The sequence below is a fragment of the Mirounga angustirostris genome, unplaced genomic scaffold (assembly GCF_029215605.1).
Source record: "Mirounga angustirostris isolate CCGP_5_RB_7025 unplaced genomic scaffold, mMirAng1.0.hap1 SCAF_13, whole genome shotgun sequence".
In the NCBI taxonomy this organism is placed as follows: Eukaryota; Metazoa; Chordata; class Mammalia; order Carnivora; family Phocidae; genus Mirounga; species Mirounga angustirostris.
The window spans coordinates 20,248,687-20,270,693 of NW_026991721.1; the positions used below are offsets into that span (position 1 = coordinate 20,248,687).

Genomic DNA, 22,007 nt, shown 5'->3' on the forward strand with positions numbered 1-22,007 from the left:
TCCATCCTTCTCCTCCTCCCCTTGCCCCTCCTCCTCTGTTCCTCCTCCCCCTTCTCTTATTAGCAATGAGGAAGTAATTTGGACTCAGATTTAACAAATGCAATAATACTAAAATGAGCTCTGATAAGTGTAATTGTGTTACTAGCTGGAAATGTTTTTCTTCAAAAACAAAAGAATCGAGAGTGAAGTTTACTAAGGAAGCACATGGTGGTAAGAAGGAACCCTTGGCTGCCAGTTGAAAGTTTGCAGGCTGTATATCACAGTCCATATTTCCACCCCAGCTACGGCTTTTCCTTAATTTAGGCAACCTGAACTGACGTTTCTTTCTCCTCAGTCCTGATTTTCAGTCTTCTAAATGGAGCATAAAATCATTGTGCTGATCATATTCCAAGAGAAAGAAAGAGTTAATTAGGGGGAAAAAAAATACTGTATATTGTGTGCCTACTGTGTGCCTGATATTTTGCTAGATACTGACATTTAGGTTGTCTTAGTTGATCCCACAACATGCATTGCCAGGCAGTGTGCTGGAAGAAAAATGAATCTTGGCCTGGTGGTTGAAGTCTAGATCCCACAACAGGCTGGTTGAAAAGCCTTGATTGTAGTGCGTAGAGGCTCTGTCTTGGTTTCGCAAAGACATAATGAATACGAGCACTTCTAAGAAACGGTATTTCATTAAGATTAGTTATAATAATGTAGCCAGTACACCGTAAGTCTGGTGTTTTCTTCATCCCTTTAGAAATGAGTTGCCAAGGGGCGCCTGGGTGGCTCAGTCGTTAAGCACCTGCCTTCGGCTCAGGTATGATCCCGGGGTCCTGGGATGGAGCCCCGCATCAGGCTCCCTGCTATGCGGGAAGCCTGCTTCTCCCTCTCCCACTCCCTCTGCTTGTGTTCCCTCTCTCACTGTGTCTCTATCTGTCAAATAAATAAATAAAATCTTAAAAAAAAAAAAAAGAAAAGTAAAGAAATGAGTTGCCAAAGAGTAAATTGCTTCTCCAAATCAACATAGCTGTAGAAAGTGTATCCATCTGGTGCAGTGGTTAAAAGGGTGTATCAAGACAGACCCAGATCAGCTACTAATTGTGTGATTTGGAGTAAGCTACAAACAGCATCTACTTCATGAAGTTGTTATGAGGATTAAGTAAAGCATATGTAAAGTACACAGAGTATCTACCACATAGAGAGTTGTGGTTTTTACTCTTTCTGCCTCCCTCCCTCCTCCACCTTTCTGATTTTTTGTTTTTTGACTATGGATTCAAAGTAAAAAATGATCAGTCTCCAAAGTCTATCTAATATGTATAGTTTTATAAGTTATAAGTCATCTTACAATTCATAAACTATCTAAACTTATCCTGGTAATGAGAGAAGAGGGACAAAAAAATATCATGCTCACTTTGCAGGTGAAGAAAAAGAGATTCAGTTATTGACCAGATCTCCATATAGTGAAAGAGGAAGTGGAGTCTCTGGGGTTCCTTTTAAAATTAAAACTTTCAAAGTCTATGATTCTTAATTTGGGTTCTATATTCACGAGTTTTAAAGCTTCACCCAGCAGATTTGAATTCATCTTTCCAACAAATCGTGAGAGGAAGACACTTTTAGCAGGGAGGGAGGAAAGGAAGGAAGCAGAGCGTACTTACACAGTCTGTCTTTTACGGACCTGTTTCCAGGTCATTCTCCCAGGATCCGAAGGGGCATGCAGAAATATGTTTCTCAATCCCAGGCACAGAGGAGGCATTGATTTTGCATAGCAATATGCTTTAGTGGGGTGGGGTGAAATGGGAGGAAAGAACTGAAAAGAAGCCATGTATCAGTCAGAGATGTTGGTGGGCATCTAAAGAATTCCAGAAGAGTAAACAGCTTGGACAAGAGTGGGATGGGACATGATTGCTGGAGAGCATAATTGTTACATATATACATATATACATATATACATATATATATATATATATTCATGTTTACTTTCATATATATATATATACACACATATATACATATACAAGATTATATATATGTATACATGTATATACATATACAAGACTAATCACAATGAACAATTTTTTTAATATATAATCATCATAAGACTTCAAAGGCTCATCCTAGGAGAGAAGATGTTAGCTCTGCCATTTTTACTTGTGGTGTGCTTATGTTTGCCTTATTATTAGAATATTCATTCTGTGTTCTCTTTGAAAGATTCCCTTTATGCTCCTTTCTCCATTTTGGGTTAGTTCTTTTGTAGAAACTGAATAAAAGAATCCCTGAAGCCACTTAGCCAGACCCACAGAGATTGTAGTATGTCACCAAGTGCTGAAAACCTATGAACAAGTAACTGTACCACAGATTCCCCCTCTGTGTTATGGAACTCCCTCTTTTGCTCAGGAGTCCTCACATATGTTATGTGACATCTGGAACCATTGCCAAATTAGTAAAACTGAATCTCTTTTATTTCTGAGATGAAAGTTACTTATAAAAAAAAAAATTTATTGTTTTTCTGCAATGCCCTAATGGATCATCTTGGCAGTTTTGGGGTCGAAGGGAGTGAATAAGAAAAGGATTATTTTTATAATCATGACTCCAGAGCAGGGTCAGCAGACTTTCTGTAGAGGGTCAGTAAGTAAGTATTTGGGGCTTTGCAAGCCTTATAGTCCATCATAACTACACAATTTTGCACTTTAATGTGAAAGCCGCCATAGAGAGTACATACATGAATGGGTGTGGAAGTATTCCAATAAAACTTCATTGAAAAAAACAAAAAACAAAAGAGATGGTGAGCCAGATTTTGTCCATGGGCAGTAGTTTTCCAACCACTGATCTGAGGATTTGCCCACATCTCTATCCACCTTCCATTTCTGTGCACATGGCAGTTGCAGCTTCAAGGGTGGGGCTGGGGAGTGTAGGAGTGACAAGAGTATCATAATTTACCCTGATTTTGTGGATTTTGCTTTTTGTTACACCTATTTTTGATTAAACCTTACCTTTCCAGTATTTCTTTGGCATGGGAGGAACAGGTATTCATTCTGTCTTCACTTTACAGAAGGGTACAGAACGTTTAAGTGGTTTGTATCGTTGTCACCCATCTGTGATATCTGTATTAGGATCTGACTATCACCCCTGTGTTTTTTTATTTGGATTATTCTTTCTAGGATGCATCCTTTAGAGAATTAAAAAAAAAAAAATGGTGGGAGAAATAACCAAGAAGTAATTTTCATTATCCAAACCAAGGAAAAAAGTAGTTAACTAATGACTTAAATAGGGACATGCACAGGCATCCCTACTTTCTTATTCCATTAAGATACCATAGGGGATCCAGTTCCTTATTGCTTTTCATGGATTTTCCTGATCTTTTTTTCCACGGTATGTTTTTGGAAATGATGAGTTTTAGGCCAATGAGTATCAGATAATACTCGGAGTTCTTGTTTTGCACAGTATTGTGTTAACTAAAGCTTGTTCGTATTGGAACGGAGTCTTCATGTTGCAAGGTTCCATGGTAACTGAGAGCAAATCTGTTATAAGAGAACTGTGCAAAAAAAGAGAGGACTTGGTGCCAGTATGCATGACCTATGTGTAACACGGCAGCAAGCAAAATGAGGACTGCCTTAACTAAATAACTAAGAATCCAATTTCCAAACGTCTGCATCTGCCATATAATTCCCTCTTTTGCGGTCATTAGGGGGAAACAAAGAAATCACTGATTACAGTCATTCCCATTATCTGACATGTCATCACCAAGCTTTTGTCATTATGCAATGTTAACAGTGTTGAGGTTACTTGAAACCAGCTGCAGTTCCAATTAAGAGGCCATCCCTGCTATCTGCATTCTGATTAAAGGACGTTGCCTGGAAATCACAGAAGGAGTCTACTCTGTTTCCTCCCCTTGCTCAGATCTCATAAACACAGACTCAATTAAAGAGAGTTTCCTTATCATGTTTTTGTGGGTCATTTTGGTGAATTTATTAAACTCTTGAGTCATGCTGAAAACTGGCAGGTGGTGGCTCCGAGGTCTTCAGTAGGAGCCAGGACCTGATGGGCAGGTTTGCTCTGATGTTTTAGAGAGTCTGAAATATACAGACGTCAGAGCAGCCAATCATGGGTCAGGAATCAAGGAAGTTGGTGAAATATGAAGGGAGTCTCACGGCATAAGGATTGTAGAGCAGAGATGTGAAAATCTTAATGTCGTGTCAACCTATATTTTAGCTAAAAAGGAGAGCCTCGTCCAGGCCCTCATTTTTTTCTTAATTCCTCAACTATTGAAATAATTTCTCAGTAGGCTTTCAGACCTTACAGTGTACTCTTCACTAGCCATGCTCCATACTATTGCAAATTTGCTTTTCCTTAGATACTCTTCCCATAATACTATTTCCTTCCAACACAAGGAGAAAAATCAAGTCCCTACAACCCATCTGATGACTTAATACAGAATTTAAGGTGTTTTTCTGTCTCTTTATCACAATCTGGTATTATTTTGCTTATCCTACCTTCTCTCCCACTGGTTTTTAGTATAGATTCCTCATAGGAGTCACCTTGTGCCTCTCTTCCCAACATTCGTGTTCACTTTCATACGTTCCCCACCAATCACATGCCTCTTCTCCAGCAAACTCTCTCCCTTCTCTCTCTTTCTTCTTCAGTTATTGTGTTCTCCTAGAACATGCTGTGCATTCTTGTTTAGCACTTTCTGCTATATTAGATCCCTTATGTACTCCTTATGAATCCCACTATACTGTGAGACACCTGATATCAGGGAGACACTGGGTCCTAAGTGTCAAGAACTGAGAACTGTGCGTATTCAAATCCGTATCTCCTATTAAATCACATGTCCACATAGCCTTCTCTGACTGTTCACACCTTCCTGCTTCCCTCTGACTACCAGGCTACTTCTAATGATCTGCACAACCACCTACACACTTACTCAGTGCAACGTTTGGCATTGGTTCATGACTGTTGTTTATGTTAGGCTTGTCACAGCACAGTGTTTCAAATGATCAGTGATGGGGAGTTACTGAGTGGAAGGGATTCCCTCCCAAGGAAAGTTCACACAGTATTGGTAGGTACCCAAACTTGGAAGCATATATTATTAGAGCTGGAATGACTTTACTGGTTCTCTTTCCCAACATCCTACTATGAAATGAATCCCAAACATCATTAGTACTTTGCCTGGGGAGATTATATATATGTGTGTGTGTGTGTGTGTGGTTACTGTCTAGGAAACTTGGGGTTTGTACTGTTTAATAATAAACAGGGAAGAAAGTACTTGATAAAACATTGGAAGGTGATTTTAAAATAGGAATGACTCTCTATATGTATTTATTCTCTTCAGATTCCCAAGCATGGCAATTTAAATTGCATTACTCATTATAAAAATCTAGATGCCTTTTGGATGCTATTGTTGGTTTGTTTGTTTTCAACCTATAAAGGCAACGATGACCTTGCACAGAGCATTTCCTAAGGATTAATGAGCAGTTGAGGGTTAATGGCTCTCAACTCCTCCTAGCTAGTCATCAATCCAAAGGAAGCATGGGAAGCAAGGTCATTAACGGCATTACCAACTTCCTGAAATCAAATCCTTCTCTACCTGCCTTGCCAAGGGCTTATGTTAAAGATGGACTTGTTAGATTTTCAAAAGTTTCTTTAGTTACTTGCCTGTCATTAAGCTGGACGTAAGAATATATAAATATTAACGTAAATATGAATATATAAAAGAATAATCATTAGCCTCTGTGGACTGATAGAAGAATGTCATGAGAAAAATAATTTTTCATACTTTGATTAAACATAATTTGAAATGTTCAGCCTCTTTTATCTGCTTTTTTTTCCCTTTTTCAAACTAAAAGCCTAGAATCATCCTATTGTGCATCCTGAGAGGCTAAAACATGTGTCTAATTTCTGCAGTTTAGCCTCATTCAACAATAGATTTTGTTTCTGTGTGTTTGGGGAGATTCTTATTGGGATTTTGGTTGTATTAGTTGTAACAGAATATTACTTTTTTGATTTACTCCTGTTATACAGACGATCTTTATTAATATTAATAACCATGATATTTTCTCTTTTGGCATCAGTCAAAACTACCCAAAATATTCTAAGAGATAGATAAACATTAACAATTCAGTTACACTACCTCAGTGAATTTTCCTTTAAGGAATAATCCATGGCTAAATGAGGGGTGGATCGTTCTGGAGCAGAGAAGTCCTCATTTCATCATGCAGCATCCTGATTCTTACATTGACACAAATTCCTTTAAAAAATGACATGGAGTGACAAATTGTCACCTGCATACCAGTGTTAATGTATGTGGCAAGGATCATTGTCATGAGGGAAGACAGTATTCCAAGACCTTTTCCAATGGACATTCATCTTGAAGTATTTGCTCAAGACATGGGTCTTGTCCTTTGTTTTGTACTCTCAGAAATTTGATTTGGATAGCTCATCATGAGAAAGTTGTAGTCACACTTATAAATACATAAGAAATGAATATAGAGAACAGAATGCCAATTTGTTAAATTATAGCTAAGACTATAACAGACACTTAAAGTACTTCAGTCTGTCAAATCTTTTTATGTAGAACTTAAACTTTTTTGGAGTCATAAATCTCCTTGAGAATATGATGTAAAACCAATGAATAATCTTCCTATAAAAATATACAATCTCCACATTTATACAAAAATTTGCATGTAATTTCAAGAGATTCATAAATGGTTTAAAATCCATTCGTGAGCTTCTTAGGAACCTTTGGATTGAACTATGCATTTTCATGGAAAAACATTATAATTCAATAAGGCAGTTGATGAGAAATCAAACTAAGAAAACTTAATTGTATGATTCAAATTGCTTTAGCATCAGATTATAATTGTCTTATGTATCAATCATTCTCCATAATTGGACTGCAGCTGTCACTGGGACTAGACAAATAACAGTAACAATAAATACAACAACAAATGTTCATATAATATTCGCTATGTACCAGGCACTGTTCTAAATCCTTCTATATATATTAAATCGTGTATTCTCACAATGATGCAGTATATAAATCAGAGTATCCAACCTCTAGGCATTTTCACAGATGGATACTACACACATTTTTATCTCTGATTTTTTAAAAAATCTCTATATTCCATTAGCCTTCACTTAGTTACGTAAGTAGTTGGTAAGTACCAGCCTTTTCCTGAGCCTCTTTTATTTTCTTTTTGTTTCTTTTTGTTTGTTTCTTTCTTTCTTTCTTTCTTTTCTTTCTTTTTTCTTTCTTTCTTCTTTCTTTCCTCTTTCTGTCCTTCATTCCTTCTTTCATATATATATACATATATATGTATATATATATATACGAAAGCCATATATTATCTAAAGAGATATATATATATATGTATATATATATATATAATGAAAGCTATAATGTTACAATGTGCCATGTAGTCTGGATGTAATATTCAGGATACAGCTTATTGCTGGTAAAGAGAAATTTTTACCTAGTCTATTGTTTTCAATCACACATTTACATGCTGATTTGGGGCAATCTACTTTTTCAGAATTTATTTTTACATTTTTGTGTGCATGAGAGGGCAAGGAGTAATTACTGAACCCCCCCCCCTTTATCATTTGTACTAAGTTGTATACTATTTTAACTTTTTTGGTTCTCATACAGGTCTTATCAATGGACCTTCATATGATATTTGTTGTTATAAAATTAGCTTATCATCCTGGCTCCTGACTATGAATTAAAATGGGGGCTACATGCAGTAATGCAATTCAACAAATATTTACTGCATGCCTAGATATCATCCAGTTCCTGTCTTTCAGAAGCTTATGATTAAATAGGTTGAATACATACCCAAACATTTAGATTCAAACACAGATTTGATAAATGTTATTGTCTTAGCATTACAGACACTTATGGAAGGACAGATAAGTCCCAGCCAGTAAGACCATTGAAGGTCAAATAGAAATGGTCACTGTAAAATTGGCTCTGAGATTGGGTACAATTTTGACCGGGAAATCAGAGTAGGACATTCCTGGCAATGGGAAAAACAGGAACAAAGCTCTGAAGAGGAGAAGTAGGAGGCATATTTTTAGAATCAGGAACAGACTGCAGCCTAGACTGTATTATGGAGAACAGTGGGAGATAAGACTGGAAAAGCAGTATGGCACAGCATCATGGAGTGTCCTGTGTGTCACACTAAGGCGGTAGTTTTTAAGAGGGCAAATTTGCCCTCCAGGGGACATTGGCAATGTCTGGAGACACTAGATCCTCACAACTGGGGGTGCTACTGGCATCTAGTGGGTAGAGGCAGTAAGGGATGTAGGCTTTATTCTCTAAGCAAATGGAAACTATTGGTGGGTTCTGTTTTCTTGAACTGTGATTGTCTAGGTTCCTGGGGCTCGATACACTAAATCTGCAAAGTGTTAACTGCGTAGATCTCTGCCAGGAAAATATAAGAAGAAAAGGCCAATTTTAGAGATAAAAAATAACATGTATTAATCATGTTGTGGCCCTGAACCTGAGAAAAGAGAAAGAATGAAAAAGAAAAGCAGAGAAGTGAAGTTTTTATGTATTGGTAGGATCTAGACTTAAAAATATTAGTGCAAAGGAGAATTCAGGCATTTCTGATAATTGGGACAGTCATTTCATTTCCTGAAGAATGAAATATCAAGCAGTATATGGAGCTTGAGGTTGCAAGATTTTTCTTTGGTTATTCATTTCACAAAACCAACAGAGCAAACATCTATCATAAAAATACAAACATATCCCTGAACACTTCAAATTCCACCCTTAAATTTGAGGAACAAGTCAGTCATCTATATTTCATTTCTTCATAAATAATAAACATCAAAAAGTGAGTATGCTCAAAAGGACTCATAACCAGCCAGAAACTTCATGCCAGGTATGTTTATCTCTCTTGCATCATGTGAGACTAAACAAGCAGGAAAAAACAAATTAATTTTATTTTTAGCCTTTCCAAGTCATTGGCTATATTTCTGGGTCTGCTTTTCTAACATAAAGTAGATTTGACTTTTTTGTAGCTAAGACAAAGTTGGAGCTGCGACCACTTACAATAACCCCTTGCCTATTCCATCTTGTTCCTTTGGATTGTGACAAAAGAATTAGGAGGTCTTTTTTTCACCCATGGATTTTCTAATTAATAGTTCAAATGAGTTCCAGAAGCAGAAACGTGATGATCAAGAAGCTCTTCCATTTTAAAGGGGGATTTGAAGATTACTTTACTTTGTGCCATACAAATTCTTGTTCTCTGTTCTAAGTGCTCTGATCCAATGGAGTGACCTGGAAACTGAGCAAAACCTCCCTACCTCTGATGTACAAGTAGGTGCTATGTGAAGAATGAAATCAGGAGAACAACTTATGCATTATCTACATTAGAATTTCAAGGCAATCATGTTATTTTAGGCACATACAGCAGAGGGCATTGTTTGGCCAAACTTAAACAGGACTGCTATTGACAATAATAAAGAAAGAAATAGGGAAGCCTTCCCCTGAAAACAAACAAACAAACAAAATAGAAAAGAGAGCTTGAAAACAATGAAATGAACTTTTTATTGCATTGTGCTCCCCAGCTTTTCTTTGTAGGAAGGACTTCTGTGAAAATAGTTAAAAACTAGACAAACATTTCAGAAATTGATGAAATTCCTACTGTGTGAGTTGGACTCTACTAGATGCTAGGGATCAATTAGTGAATGTGACATCATTTAGGTCCTCAATGAATTTATAGCCTTAACTATCTACAGGCTGCTTAGACACCAGTTTATTCATTTATTTATTCATTCATACATTTGGCAAATATTTGATGAACATTAATCCAGGTGAAAACTACTGAATAGGGCAAACAAATCTCTGCTCTGTGGAACTTAATATTCCACTCAGATGAGACAGGCAGTAAGAAAATAAGCATCTAAGTATATGAGAAAAATACCAATAATAAGTATATAGTGGAAATTAAATATGGTGATGCAATTGAGAGTGGTAGAGGTGCTTCGTTAGGCTGGATGGTCAAGAAAAAACTTCCTGAAAAGGAAAAATTTAAGGGATGTTCTGAAGGACAAGGAAAACCAACCATGCAAAAATCAAAGGACATGTGGTGCAGGCAGAGGGGACCCTACTGCAAAGGTCCTGAGGGAGGACAATGCTTGCAGCATTTGAGGACCCAAGGAAGTCCAATGTGGTTGAAGAGAGAAGGGGGGTGAAGAGAAGTTGAAAGGTCCGAGATGCAGGCAGGTATCAGATGATTTTGATTTGGGGACCAAAACAGTTTGCATTTTGCTCTAAAATGATATGGAGCTAATAGGAGCATTTCAACGGAAGAATGACATGAACATATTGATATTTTTTTTTTAAAGATTTTATTTATTTATTTATTTGACAGAGACAGCGAGAGCAGGAACACAAGCAGGGGGAGTGGGAGAGGGAGAAGCAGGCCTCCCGCCGAGCAGGGAGCCCGATGTGGGACTCGATCCCGGGACCCCAGGATCATGACCTGAGCCGAAGGCAGACGCTTAACGACTGAGCCACCCAGGCGCCCGAACATACTGATATTTTAAAAATTCACTTTAAATGTGTATGGAGAGGTGAGGTGAGGCAATTGCCAAAGTAGAGAAACTGGTCAGAAGGTATTTCAGTGGTCCAAGTTAGAAATGAAGATGATTTGGCCTAGAAAGGGTCAAAGGGAAAAGTAGATGGATCCAGTTATATTTTAGTAAGTCACGTGAATAGTGTTGTGCTGGATATTAATAAAGAAAAAGAAAAGTCAAGGAAGATTCTTAACGTTTTTGCATTGAACAACTAACTGGCTGTGTGTTAGTGGCATTTGGGAGGTGCAGAGACAGGTTTGGGGATTTGTTTTTAGTAGATGCTATGGCATTTAATTCAAGTAATCCTTTCAATGTCTATTTATTAATGTTATTACCATCACTCCCATTTAGAAAGGGGCAACATGGAGGAAGCCAATTTGCCGAAGATCAGTCAGTAATACTAAGCCAACCTTCCAACCCTCCTCATTCTATTCTCAATCTGGTTTTTGTTCCTCTAAGTTTTGCTAATATAAGTTTCTGGCTCTTTCTGTGCTTAAGCATTGTTTCAAGTTGGAAAGTATAGCATTTCATTAGGGAACCAAAACTGAATGTGTGTTTAGTAGTCCTTTGTGTGCCATTTACAGAGCAGAGCAGTGCCAGAAATCAGAGATACCTCTCTCCTGACATGCACATCAGAGTTTCCGAAAATCATACCCCAATCCCTGTGTACAGTGATATATTTTTTTAATGTGACCACATACAGAAGCTGATTTTGCCTTCACTGGTATTTCATGCTCTACAGGATTTCAGCTAGGGCTAATTAATTTCTTTTTTTTTTTTTTTTTAGGATTTTATTTATTTGAGAGAGAGAGAATGAGAGACAGAGAGCATGAGAGAGAGGAGGGTCAGAGGGAGAAGCAGACTCCTTGCTGAGCAGGGAGCCCGATGTGGGACTTGATCCTGGGACTCCAAGATCATGACCTGAGCCGAAGGCAGTCGCTTAACCAACTGAGCCACCCAGGCGCCCTAGGGCTAATTAATTTCAACCTGTACACATCTCAGTTATCAGATCATCAGATTGAGGATCAGTTTCATTCAGTTTTAAAGTAATGCTAGGGATGTCGATTATTGAAGTCACAGGACTTTTCCATCAACCATTCCTCTCTCCAATTTCTTTTACACACAAGGGCAGATCATACTTTTATACACCGTGCTCTCTCATCAAACCTTTTCCTGCCTAAGGGGATTGTGGTTTCTTCCTAAGTCTCTTTATTGAAGCAATCCAAACTTCCACCAGGCTTGCAGCGCCCCTCAGTTGGGCCAACTCAACCATCTAAATTCTGCAGCATTAGCCTTCTGCTTCCAAGAAGTCAGTTTTCCTTCATTTCATGCTCCTACTCCTCTGCTTTTTTAAGTAATCTCTTACCTCCTCCACCACCACCCTGACTCAATGCAAGTTTATGTCCCCTTAAAGACTTACATACTGAGGGTTCTAGAGGGGAGGGGGGTGTGGGGATGGGTTAGCCCGGTGATGGGTATTAAAGAGGGCGCATTCTGTATGGAGCACTGGGTGTTATTCACAAACAATTAATCATGGAACACTACACCAAAAACTAAAGATGTAATGTATGGTGATTAACATAACATTAAAAAAAAAAAAGACCTACATACAATCCTGAATCCTCTTCTTAAAACTTTCCCTGATTGTCTGTGACTTCTGACAACCCTTTATGGCATTTAAATATTGAATATGTTGGTTTGCGTTAGTACCCAGGACACCTATATGTACACTTCTTTATTTTTTATATGAATTTGTACAATTGTATTATAGCTCCAATGAGATTATGATGTTCTAGAAGTCCTGGCCAATTTCATTCTTATACTCCTGACTATACTGTCCAAACAATGCAACATGCTGGCCACATGCTTTTTTTTTCCTTTTCTTTTCAATACATAGTTCTCTCTACTCGCTGTTTCTTTTCACCTGGTACTACAATTGTGTCACCTCTGAATCCCAAAATATGTATTATTTTATATAAATCAGATTAAGTCTTTGAGAAAAATGAAAATGCAGACTCGGGTGTCATCATCATCATCTTCTTCTTCAGCTCAATTTCTTATAATTTTCTGGAAACATTGCCAGGTCTGTATGTTCAGCCAAAGAACCTCCTGTTGACTTGACAGGTTGAGTCCTGGTTTACAGCCATTTAAATGTTATATCATTTCCATTACATTTGCCTAGAGGGTCAGCCCTAGGCACAGTTACAAAAATTTTCTTCTCCCTGAAAATCTGCAGAGCTACATAATATTATATATGGAGTAGAGAAAACTCAACAGACTTATAAAATTGGGTTTCAGTTGGGAAAAAGTGAATTATATTAGAAAATATTTATAGAATAATTTTGATTTGGAGAGGTAAGCTATCTTTGATAATGGTATTATTTGAGGTGTTGTTTTTCCTTCTCCGGTGTATTCTAGCACTCTTTAAAATTGAAAGAGTTATCCAGAGAAATGACTGTAATGGAAAGCCTTTTAGCATGATAGGGATGAGCCTCACCTCCTTTCTGACAAGCAGTTCATGTTGCCTCAGTTTACATTGTTTCCTTTGGTAGGTCTCAAATTTATAATGGTACAAGAAATCAGAATTTTTCTACTGTCTTACTTATTTCTTTGCTATTGGTTCCAGAAGTGGGGAGATCGTGAGAGAAAAAAAGAGAGAGGGAGGGAGGCAAGGGAAGAGGGAGAAAGGAGAATGAATATGTGAGATAGGTTTCACTGTAAGTAACCAGGAAAAAGTAATTGTTTATACTGTAAGGAATTGAATATTTTAAATATTAAGAAAATATAGAGGAAAGATAGTGACAGGATTCATTAATTCAGCTGTCCATCACGAATATCAAAAATACAAATTCTTCCCCTCTTTCCATTTTCCTTCCTTGGCATAACTGCTTTATTCTTAGGCTTCCTCCTTTCTTGGCCACAAGATGACTTCAGCAACTCTAGGCATCTTACACTCACAACAATACCCAGAAACAGAATAAAGAACTATTTCTTCCCCATGTTTTTCTTCTTTTTAGTGGGAGAAAAAAAATTTCCTGAACCCCTCAGCTGATTTCTTCTCACATCTCATTGGCCAAATTGTGTCATATGTCCAGACCTATTCAGTCTCTAACAACAGAAATGGTGCAACCAATATTTGTTTAGACAAGAGCTCAGCAAATTAGTCCAAATTAGCCCTGGAAGCTAAGAATGTTCTAGAATTTTTAAATAGAAAAAAATGTTAAGAATAATATTTTGAGGGGCACCTGGGTGGCTTAGTCAGTTAAGCATCTGCCTTCAGCTCAAGTCATGATCCCAGGGTCCTGGGATCCAGCCCTGCATTAGGCTCTCTGCTCAGCGGGGAGTCTGCTTCTCTCTCTCCCTCTAACCCTCCACCCTGCTTGTGCTTGCTCTCTCTCTCTCAAATGAATAAATAAAAAATCTTTTAAAAAAAAGAATAATATTTTGAGACATGTGAAAATGGTATGAAATTCAAATTTCAGTGCCCATAGTAAGTTTAATCAGAACCATATCCATTCATTTAGGCTACAATGGCAGAATAGAGTAGTTACAACAGGAGACCATATGGCCTGCAAAGCCTAAAATATTTACTATCTGGCCCTTTACAGGAAAAATTTGGCTAGCCCTACCTTCAACCAAATTCTGTTTACCCAGCAGTCCTGGGTCAGTCTCTTCCAAAGCAGATAATATAGTTTTGTGATTTTTTTTTTTTTTTTTTAGGATGGGAGTGAAGATTCCTGAACAAAATGTTCTAGGGAAAGAATAAGGGATGAGGATGTTGAGTAGGTAACAAATGTGAAGAAAGAGAGAAAGAGAGGTTCAAGCATAATTTAAACGAATAATCCATACTTAGTGCTGTTAAAAGCTGTCTCCCAACACAACCTGTTGAAAAGACAGAGCGAGTTTATTTCTTACTCTGTTAAGGGAGGTCACCATCTCACAAAGGTATGGGAGTATCTGTTAGTAGAGTGGTGAAGATTAGGACAGAATTTATGGAGAATTGGAAGTCTGATTTGAGAGGAGTTTCACTGTGGGAGGTTGATTAGGAGAGAGTAAAAATTATGGTACAGCCATCCAAGATTTGTGAAAACAGCAAAGTGAGGCGAGAGATTCAAAGAATCTTAAGTATAGACTGCCATTAGATGCTTTCTATGAAAGAACTGTTGGATCTTTGGGCAGGTTCCTAGAGGGACAATGAAACCATTTGCTTGGACAGGAGAGTCCCCAAAGATAGAGATGCTAATAAAGACAATGGAAGAGCAAAATCATGATTATGTCAACAGAAAGGTATGGTTTGGAGGTCTCTGTGTCCAGGCTGAGTGTGGGGCAAGTGGTCTTGGTTCTCAGTATTTAGGGGTTTTGTCGCAGATACATGTGAGTGTGAGTGTGTGTTCTGTGGGGGAGAGTAGTTGTGGCTAATAAATTCACCTTTCTTTTACCTGGCTCCAAACTAGTTCCAATACCTAGACCCAGTTATGCTAACTGAGCAATGATACTGTGCTAAATAAACCACCCCCTGTATCTCAGTGCACTGAAGCGTGGGTAGGGAAAGAAGAAAGGTCTGTTGACAAAGTCAGAATATCCTCTGGGACAAGGCTAAAAGTATTACAGTTTAATCCAAAACCCATACAGGTCCATTTGTAAATGCTGTCAGATGACATTATAATGGATAGTGCGTACCTTAAAATTGATTTCTTTTTGATGTGATAAAAACATCTTATGAAAGAGGTGTTGAAACATAGCTTTAAATGTAAAGTAACATAATTTAGATTTTAAAATAGAAAACCTTTTGTTGATAGTAGTTTATTCGATTCAGTGCATGTACCAAGCATTATTTTCTGTGGGTTATAAATTACCTTTGAACCAGCTATAATTCATAAATTGTTACTTATGACTGATTTATAGGAAATCTCATTAATAGCAATAGCAGGAAGACCTTGAAGTAAGCAAGAAATAGAAAATAAGACAGCCTGGGAATTGAAAAGGAAGAGACACATGCACTCTACAATTAATTGCAATGTATTGGATTTGCATATGAAAGCATGCTTCTGATCATTGCAGTTAATCCTTACCATAACTTTGAATAATAGATATAAGTGTTATTCCTATCTTATATAAGAGGAAGAAACTGAGCGTCCCATCACTTTATTTTTAGTTTGAATATGTTTTAAATATTTATTATATATTGCTTATTATGAGCTGGTAAGTTTATATATAAACTTACTATATATACATATATATGTATATATGATATATATATAATGTGATATTGCTAACAAAAGCCTTTTGAGTAGATGACAGTGGCGTTTCTCTTTTACAGGCAGGAAAGTAAAGAGAAGTGAAATAACTTTTCCAGTTGTAGAGACATGGAGGTTTAAGCAGGTATTTAAATTTAGCAAGTCTTTACCAGAGCCTTCTCCCTTGACCATGGAACATGGCTCCCATTGCTATGTCTTATTTTAAGGAGAAAAGGATAGCAAATGGCTTATCTTAAGCAAATGACTTAGCTTCTTCACTTTTGTGCTATGTCCAGTCAATCAGTTGTTTTTCTATATCTCTATTGCCAGAGACCCTAGGATTCTGAGAGTCATAGGGTGGGAGATGGGAGGTGAACTAGAGGAGCAGGACCCTGGGACCCCAATCCTAAAAACACCCATCAGTTAATGTATCAGAAATTTTATGTGCTATTTTCTAAATGCCCAATTACCTAAAAATTGTGTGTTGGAGAGAGGGGAGCAAATGTAAAACTACACCAAATCATATGAATAAAAATTTTCAGTGGTTGTGTTACTGGAAATTTAAGTAGGGTTCTATTTAAAGTGGAAATCTACAAGGGTTTTTAAGGTCATGTTTAAATTTACAATAAAAAATAACTCCTAATCTAGCTCAGGGTGAGAAGCCTACCAATCATATTGTTGTCACAGTGTAAATGGGACAATAGAATAGACCTATAAAGCCATCAACAAGATTAATAAAATGAGCAGGGCCCCATTATTTAGTGATTAGTTGTTTTAAAATGTAGATTTTATTATTATTTCTGTATGATGAGACAAATCAGGAGGCAATCGTCATTGAAGTTTTTTTGTGTGTTTTTTTTTTTTTACTCACAATTCCCAAGAGGAGAGAGCATGCCATGCCACATGGGGGCCACACAAGGAAGCACCAGGGTCAGTCAGGGGGGTACAGGGAGCAAGGGAAAATCTGAGCAAGAGCCTTTATCATGGTTTGTGAGAAAAAGCAAGAGAAGTCAGGGTAAGCAGGCTGGTAATTGGCTAGCCCTGTGAGATCCTGATAAAGAAGGTGGTCGGGGTATAGGCTTCAGATTGATTGGTTTGCATATGAAAGGCATGCTTGCGGGCAAGTCTTTTACTATCTCTAAGAATTGGCTAGCCCGTGGAGGGGTCTCTCTGGAACAACAAGGCCCCAGATACCAAAACATAAGAAAATACAGAAAATAGGACCACCTGAGTGGCTCAGTTGGTTAAGCGTCCAGACTTTTGATTTCGGGTCAGGTCATGATCTCAGGGTCGTGAGATGGAGCCCTGCATCAGGCTCCATGCTGGGTGTGGAGTCTGCTTAAGATTCTCTCTCTCCTTCTCCCTCTGCCTCTCACGCCCCCCACTGGTGAGCTCTCTCTTTCTCTCTCTCTCTTAAAAGAAAGGATGAAAAAAGAAAGAGAGAGGGAGGAAGGAAGGAAGGAAGGAAGGAAGGAAGGAAGGAAAGAAAAAGGAAAGAAAGAAAGAAAGAAAGAAAGAAAGAAAGAAAGAAAGAAAGAAAGAAAGAAAGAAAGAAAGAAAAAAGAAAATACAGAAGATAGAAAGTCATGATTACTATATTAGTGCCTATCACTACACATACACAGAGTTGTAACTAGATAGTAACTGTTTCTGCACATACACAACAGCCTTTTTATCCAGTGCCTACAGTGTGACAAGTGAGAAAAACCATCAGACATGGCCTCTGTCCTCATGGTGTTCACAGGCTAGTGGGAGAAACAGAACCAGGGACTAACGATCATAGTACGAGGTGGTGTGAAAAGTCAGTCTAGCGCTGCTACAGCCCCGAAGAAAGAACTAAGTCTCTTTGCCAGGCCCTCCGTTCTCATGCCACAGGGAACTGTTTACTGGTCCCTGGATGTACTAGCATCTTTCATGGGTCCTTGTCTTGGTTCAAGATGGTTCTTGCCTAAAATGCTCTTCTTTCCTTTTTTTTTTTTTTAAATCAACTTCTTCTAGAAAACCTAGATCAGATGATCCTCTTCTTTGAAAATTCTCTGATTTACCAGCACAGACTGAGCTCATCTGACATCAGTGCCTTTGTCCCAGTGTGGCTGGGTCTCATACCAGTGAATATATACTATTGTAATTCATCTGCTTACCTATCTGTCTCACCTTCTGAACTATCGTTTCCTCAGGGGTAAGGATGATATTCTTCATCTTTATATGCCTGGTACTCAGCAAGATGTCTGGGTAAGGGAAACAGCATGGACAGTAATAATAATATCTAACATTACTGAGTTTTTACCATGTGGGAAGCATTATTCTAAGGGCTTTATCTGCATTAACTAATTTTATCCTCACAACAACACAGGGGTTATGTACTATTATCATTCCCATTTTGCAAGTGAGGAGGATGTGTCATGGAGAGATTAGTAAGTTGTCCAAGGTGACACATAATAAGTACTAAATTAGTGCCTTTTTGAATTAGAATGTAGTGATTCCCCATCCCTTTTTTCCTTTGTTTGTTTCCAAGAGATTCATAGAAGAGACACTGTTTATTGAGATGAGAGATTTAAAAGTCATTATACAAGTACCCAATGCATGATAAGAGTGGGACATACACTGGGTAACCCAAGCTCCTTTAAAATTTCTTCTTGTGTCAGAAGAGATGCAGAAAGTGAGTTATTTTATTCCCCTTCCCACAAATCTACTTAAAATCAGTGAGAGTAGGGGTACAAGACATAATTTTTCTGTTATACTAAGGTATCTTCTGTACGTAAAAGTTATGTTTCATAGAAATGATTTAATTTGTGGTATGTCTGCCTATAGGCAGCAGTTGCTATATTATAATGAGTTTGGGTATTTGAAAATCTCTAAAAGTTTATGTACATTTGTGTATGCCATAGTTTCAGTGTATCTTCACAGGTGCTATAAGTCAAGTTGCCAGGGTTTACAGCTGAGGTCACCCCCACAAAAAGGTATTTTAGAGAAACTAATCATGAAAAAAATATTTTACCTTTGCCATCATTCTCCCAGAAACGTTTTCATGGAGTATTTGAGATCATATGCTCTTGGACCAATCAGATGAGTGTGTGAGTCCTGGTTCTGTACTTATGAACTTTGTGACCTAAGGCATGTTAGTTTCCCTGTGATTAAACATCTTCATTTTGGAAATGGAGACTATAGAAGTCCCTAACTCAGAGAAGTGCTGTAAGGAAGAGAAAGGATCAATCCACGCAACTTATGAAATTGAAAAGGGCCCCATTCACAAAAGGGCCCATGCTTGATTAATGCTCTGTTGTTACAGATTTGAAATGCTTCATAATTTTTAAGAAGCCATCCCCCAGTTTCATTTGGCACTGGGCCCTGCAAATTATATAGCTATTCCTGGATAGGATTGTTTGTGAAGTCTATAGCCCATGGTGCCTGGCACATAGAAGAACTCTCAATAAAATATCAGCTATTAACTGATTTTGCATGGGAGCTTTTAGCTTGTTGGGTATAGCCCCAAATCTTATTTTCTGAATTTTTCCAATCTGGTCTGGCCATTGAACCTTCTGGTGGAGTACATCTCGTTTGTCCTCATGTATTCAAGTCATACTTGGTTGGTAAACACTATAGTAAGGTGTTTCACCTCATTCTTTCATTCCTCTGTGAGTGCATATTTAGTAGATATGGGCTGTGGATGACTGCTAATTTGAAGTACAGAAACATTTTCTCTATAAATATGAGAATTGAGCCACATCGCTCAATAAGGGACATTAGATTTGTTGTTTGCTTAGTCTGAGAAATGATGGCTTTAGCTGATATACTGTATCACTGACATTACTCCAGAAAGACATTTGGAGGAGATCTAATACTCTTTTTTGTTCTTATATTGCAGACTATTTGAACTCCAGAAGGACCAACACCAGATAAATTATGAATGTTGAACAAGATGACCTTACATCCACAGCAGATAATGATAGGTCCTAGGTTTAACAGGGCCCTATTTGACCCCCTGCTTGTGGTGCTGCTGGCTCTTCAACTTCTTGTGGTGGCTGGTCTGGTGCGGGCTCAAACCTGCCCTTCCGTCTGCTCCTGCAGCAACCAGTTCAGCAAGGTGATTTGCGTCCGGAAAAACCTACGGGAGGTTCCAGATGGCATCTCCACCAACACGCGGCTGCTGAACCTCCATGAGAACCAAATCCAGATCATCAAAGTGAACAGCTTCAAGCACTTGAGGCACCTGGAAATCCTACAGTTGAGTAGGAATCATATTAGAACAATTGAAATCGGGGCCTTCAATGGTCTGGCAAACCTCAATACTCTGGAACTCTTTGACAATCGTCTTACTACCATCCCAAATGGAGCTTTTGTATATTTGTCTAAACTGAAGGAGCTCTGGTTGCGAAACAACCCCATTGAAAGCATTCCTTCTTATGCTTTTAACAGAATCCCTTCTTTGCGCCGACTAGACTTAGGGGAATTGAAAAGGCTTTCATACATCTCAGAAGGTGCCTTTGAAGGTCTGTCCAACTTGAGGTATTTGAACCTTGCCATGTGCAACCTCCGTGAAATCCCTAACCTTACACCTCTCATAAAACTAGATGAGCTGGATCTTTCTGGGAATCATTTGTCGGCCATCAGGCCTGGCTCATTCCAGGGATTGATGCACCTTCAAAAACTGTGGATGATCCAGTCCCAGATTCAAGTGATTGAACGGAATGCCTTTGATAACCTTCAGTCACTCGTGGAGATAAACTTGGCACACAACAATCTAACATTACTGCCTCATGACCTCTTCACACCCTTGCATCATCTAGAGCGGATACACTTACATCACAACCCTTGGAACTGTAACTGTGACATACTGTGGCTCAGCTGGTGGATAAAAGACATGGCCCCCTCCAACACAGCTTGTTGTGCTCGATGTAACACTCCTCCCAATCTGAAAGGGAGGTACATTGGGGAGCTTGACCAGAATTATTTCACATGCTATGCTCCTGTGATTGTGGAGCCCCCAGCAGACCTCAATGTCACTGAGGGCATGGCAGCTGAGCTGAAATGTCGGGCCTCCACGTCCCTGACCTCTGTATCTTGGATTACTCCAAATGGAACAGTCATGACACATGGGGCATACAAAGTGCGGATAGCTGTGCTCAGTGACGGCACATTAAACTTCACGAATGTAACCGTGCAAGATACAGGCATGTACACGTGTATGGTGAGTAATTCCGTTGGAAATACCACTGCTTCCGCCACCCTGAATGTTACTGCAGCAACCACTACTCCCTTCTCTTACTTTTCAACCGTTACAGTAGAGACTATGGAACCTTCTCAGGATGAGGCACGGACCACAGATAACAACGTGGGCCCCACTCCAGTGATCGACTGGGAGACCACCAATGTGACCACCTCTCTCACGCCACAGAGCACAAGGTCAACAGAAAAAACATTCACCATCCCAGTGACTGACATAAACAGTGGGATCCCGGGAATCGATGAGGTCATGAAGACCACCAAAATCATCATTGGCTGTTTTGTGGCCATCACACTCATGGCTGCAGTGATGCTGGTCATTTTCTACAAGATGAGGAAGCAGCACCATCGGCAAAACCATCATGCCCCAACAAGGACTGTTGAAATCATTAATGTTGATGATGAGATTACAGGAGATACGCCCATGGAAAGCCACCTGCCCATGCCTGCTATCGAGCATGAGCACCTAAATCACTATAACTCTTACAAATCTCCCTTCAACCACACAACAACAGTTAACACAATAAATTCAATACACAGTTCAGTGCATGAACCGTTATTGATCCGAATGAACTCTAAAGACAATGTACAAGAGACTCAAATCTAAAACATTTACAGAGTTACAGAAAACAAACAATAAAAAAAAGACAGTTTATTAAAAATGACACAAATGACTGGGCTAAATCTACTGTTTCAAAAAAGTGTCTTTACAAAAAAAAAAACAAAAAAGAAAAGAAATTTATTTATTAAAAATTCTATTGTGATCTAAAGCAGACAAAATTATGTGTATTCCTCAGAACCTGTTTTTGCTGCACTTATTTACTATTTTCCCACATCTCATCCCTGCCTTCCCTGGTTGCCATATTTTTCATAGGAGATCTCAAGTCCCTAAAGAACTGGCCTAGGAAATTTTGTAAGAATTCTGTTACACTTTGAGATTTTTATGGTGAATTCTAGTGGTGAGATCCAGTCTATTTTGTCTTTCTT

At 38.4% G+C, this 22,007-nt stretch overlaps 1 protein-coding gene across 2 annotated transcripts in view; it reads left to right on the forward strand.

Annotated features, from left to right (window-relative positions):
- Positions 1-21,691, forward strand: part of LRRC4C (leucine rich repeat containing 4C) — a 156,273-nt gene extending 134,582 nt beyond the window's left edge. For both annotated transcript variants that reach the window (XM_045893881.2, XM_054511979.2), the window contains exon 2: positions 19,663-21,691. In XM_045893881.2, coding sequence (XP_045749837.1) covers positions 19,705-21,627 — 1,923 coding nt within the window. In that variant the 5' untranslated portion in view covers positions 19,663-19,704 and the 3' untranslated portion in view covers positions 21,628-21,691. The remainder of the gene's footprint in view (positions 1-19,662) is intronic.
- Positions 21,692-22,007: the final 316 nt, after the last annotated feature.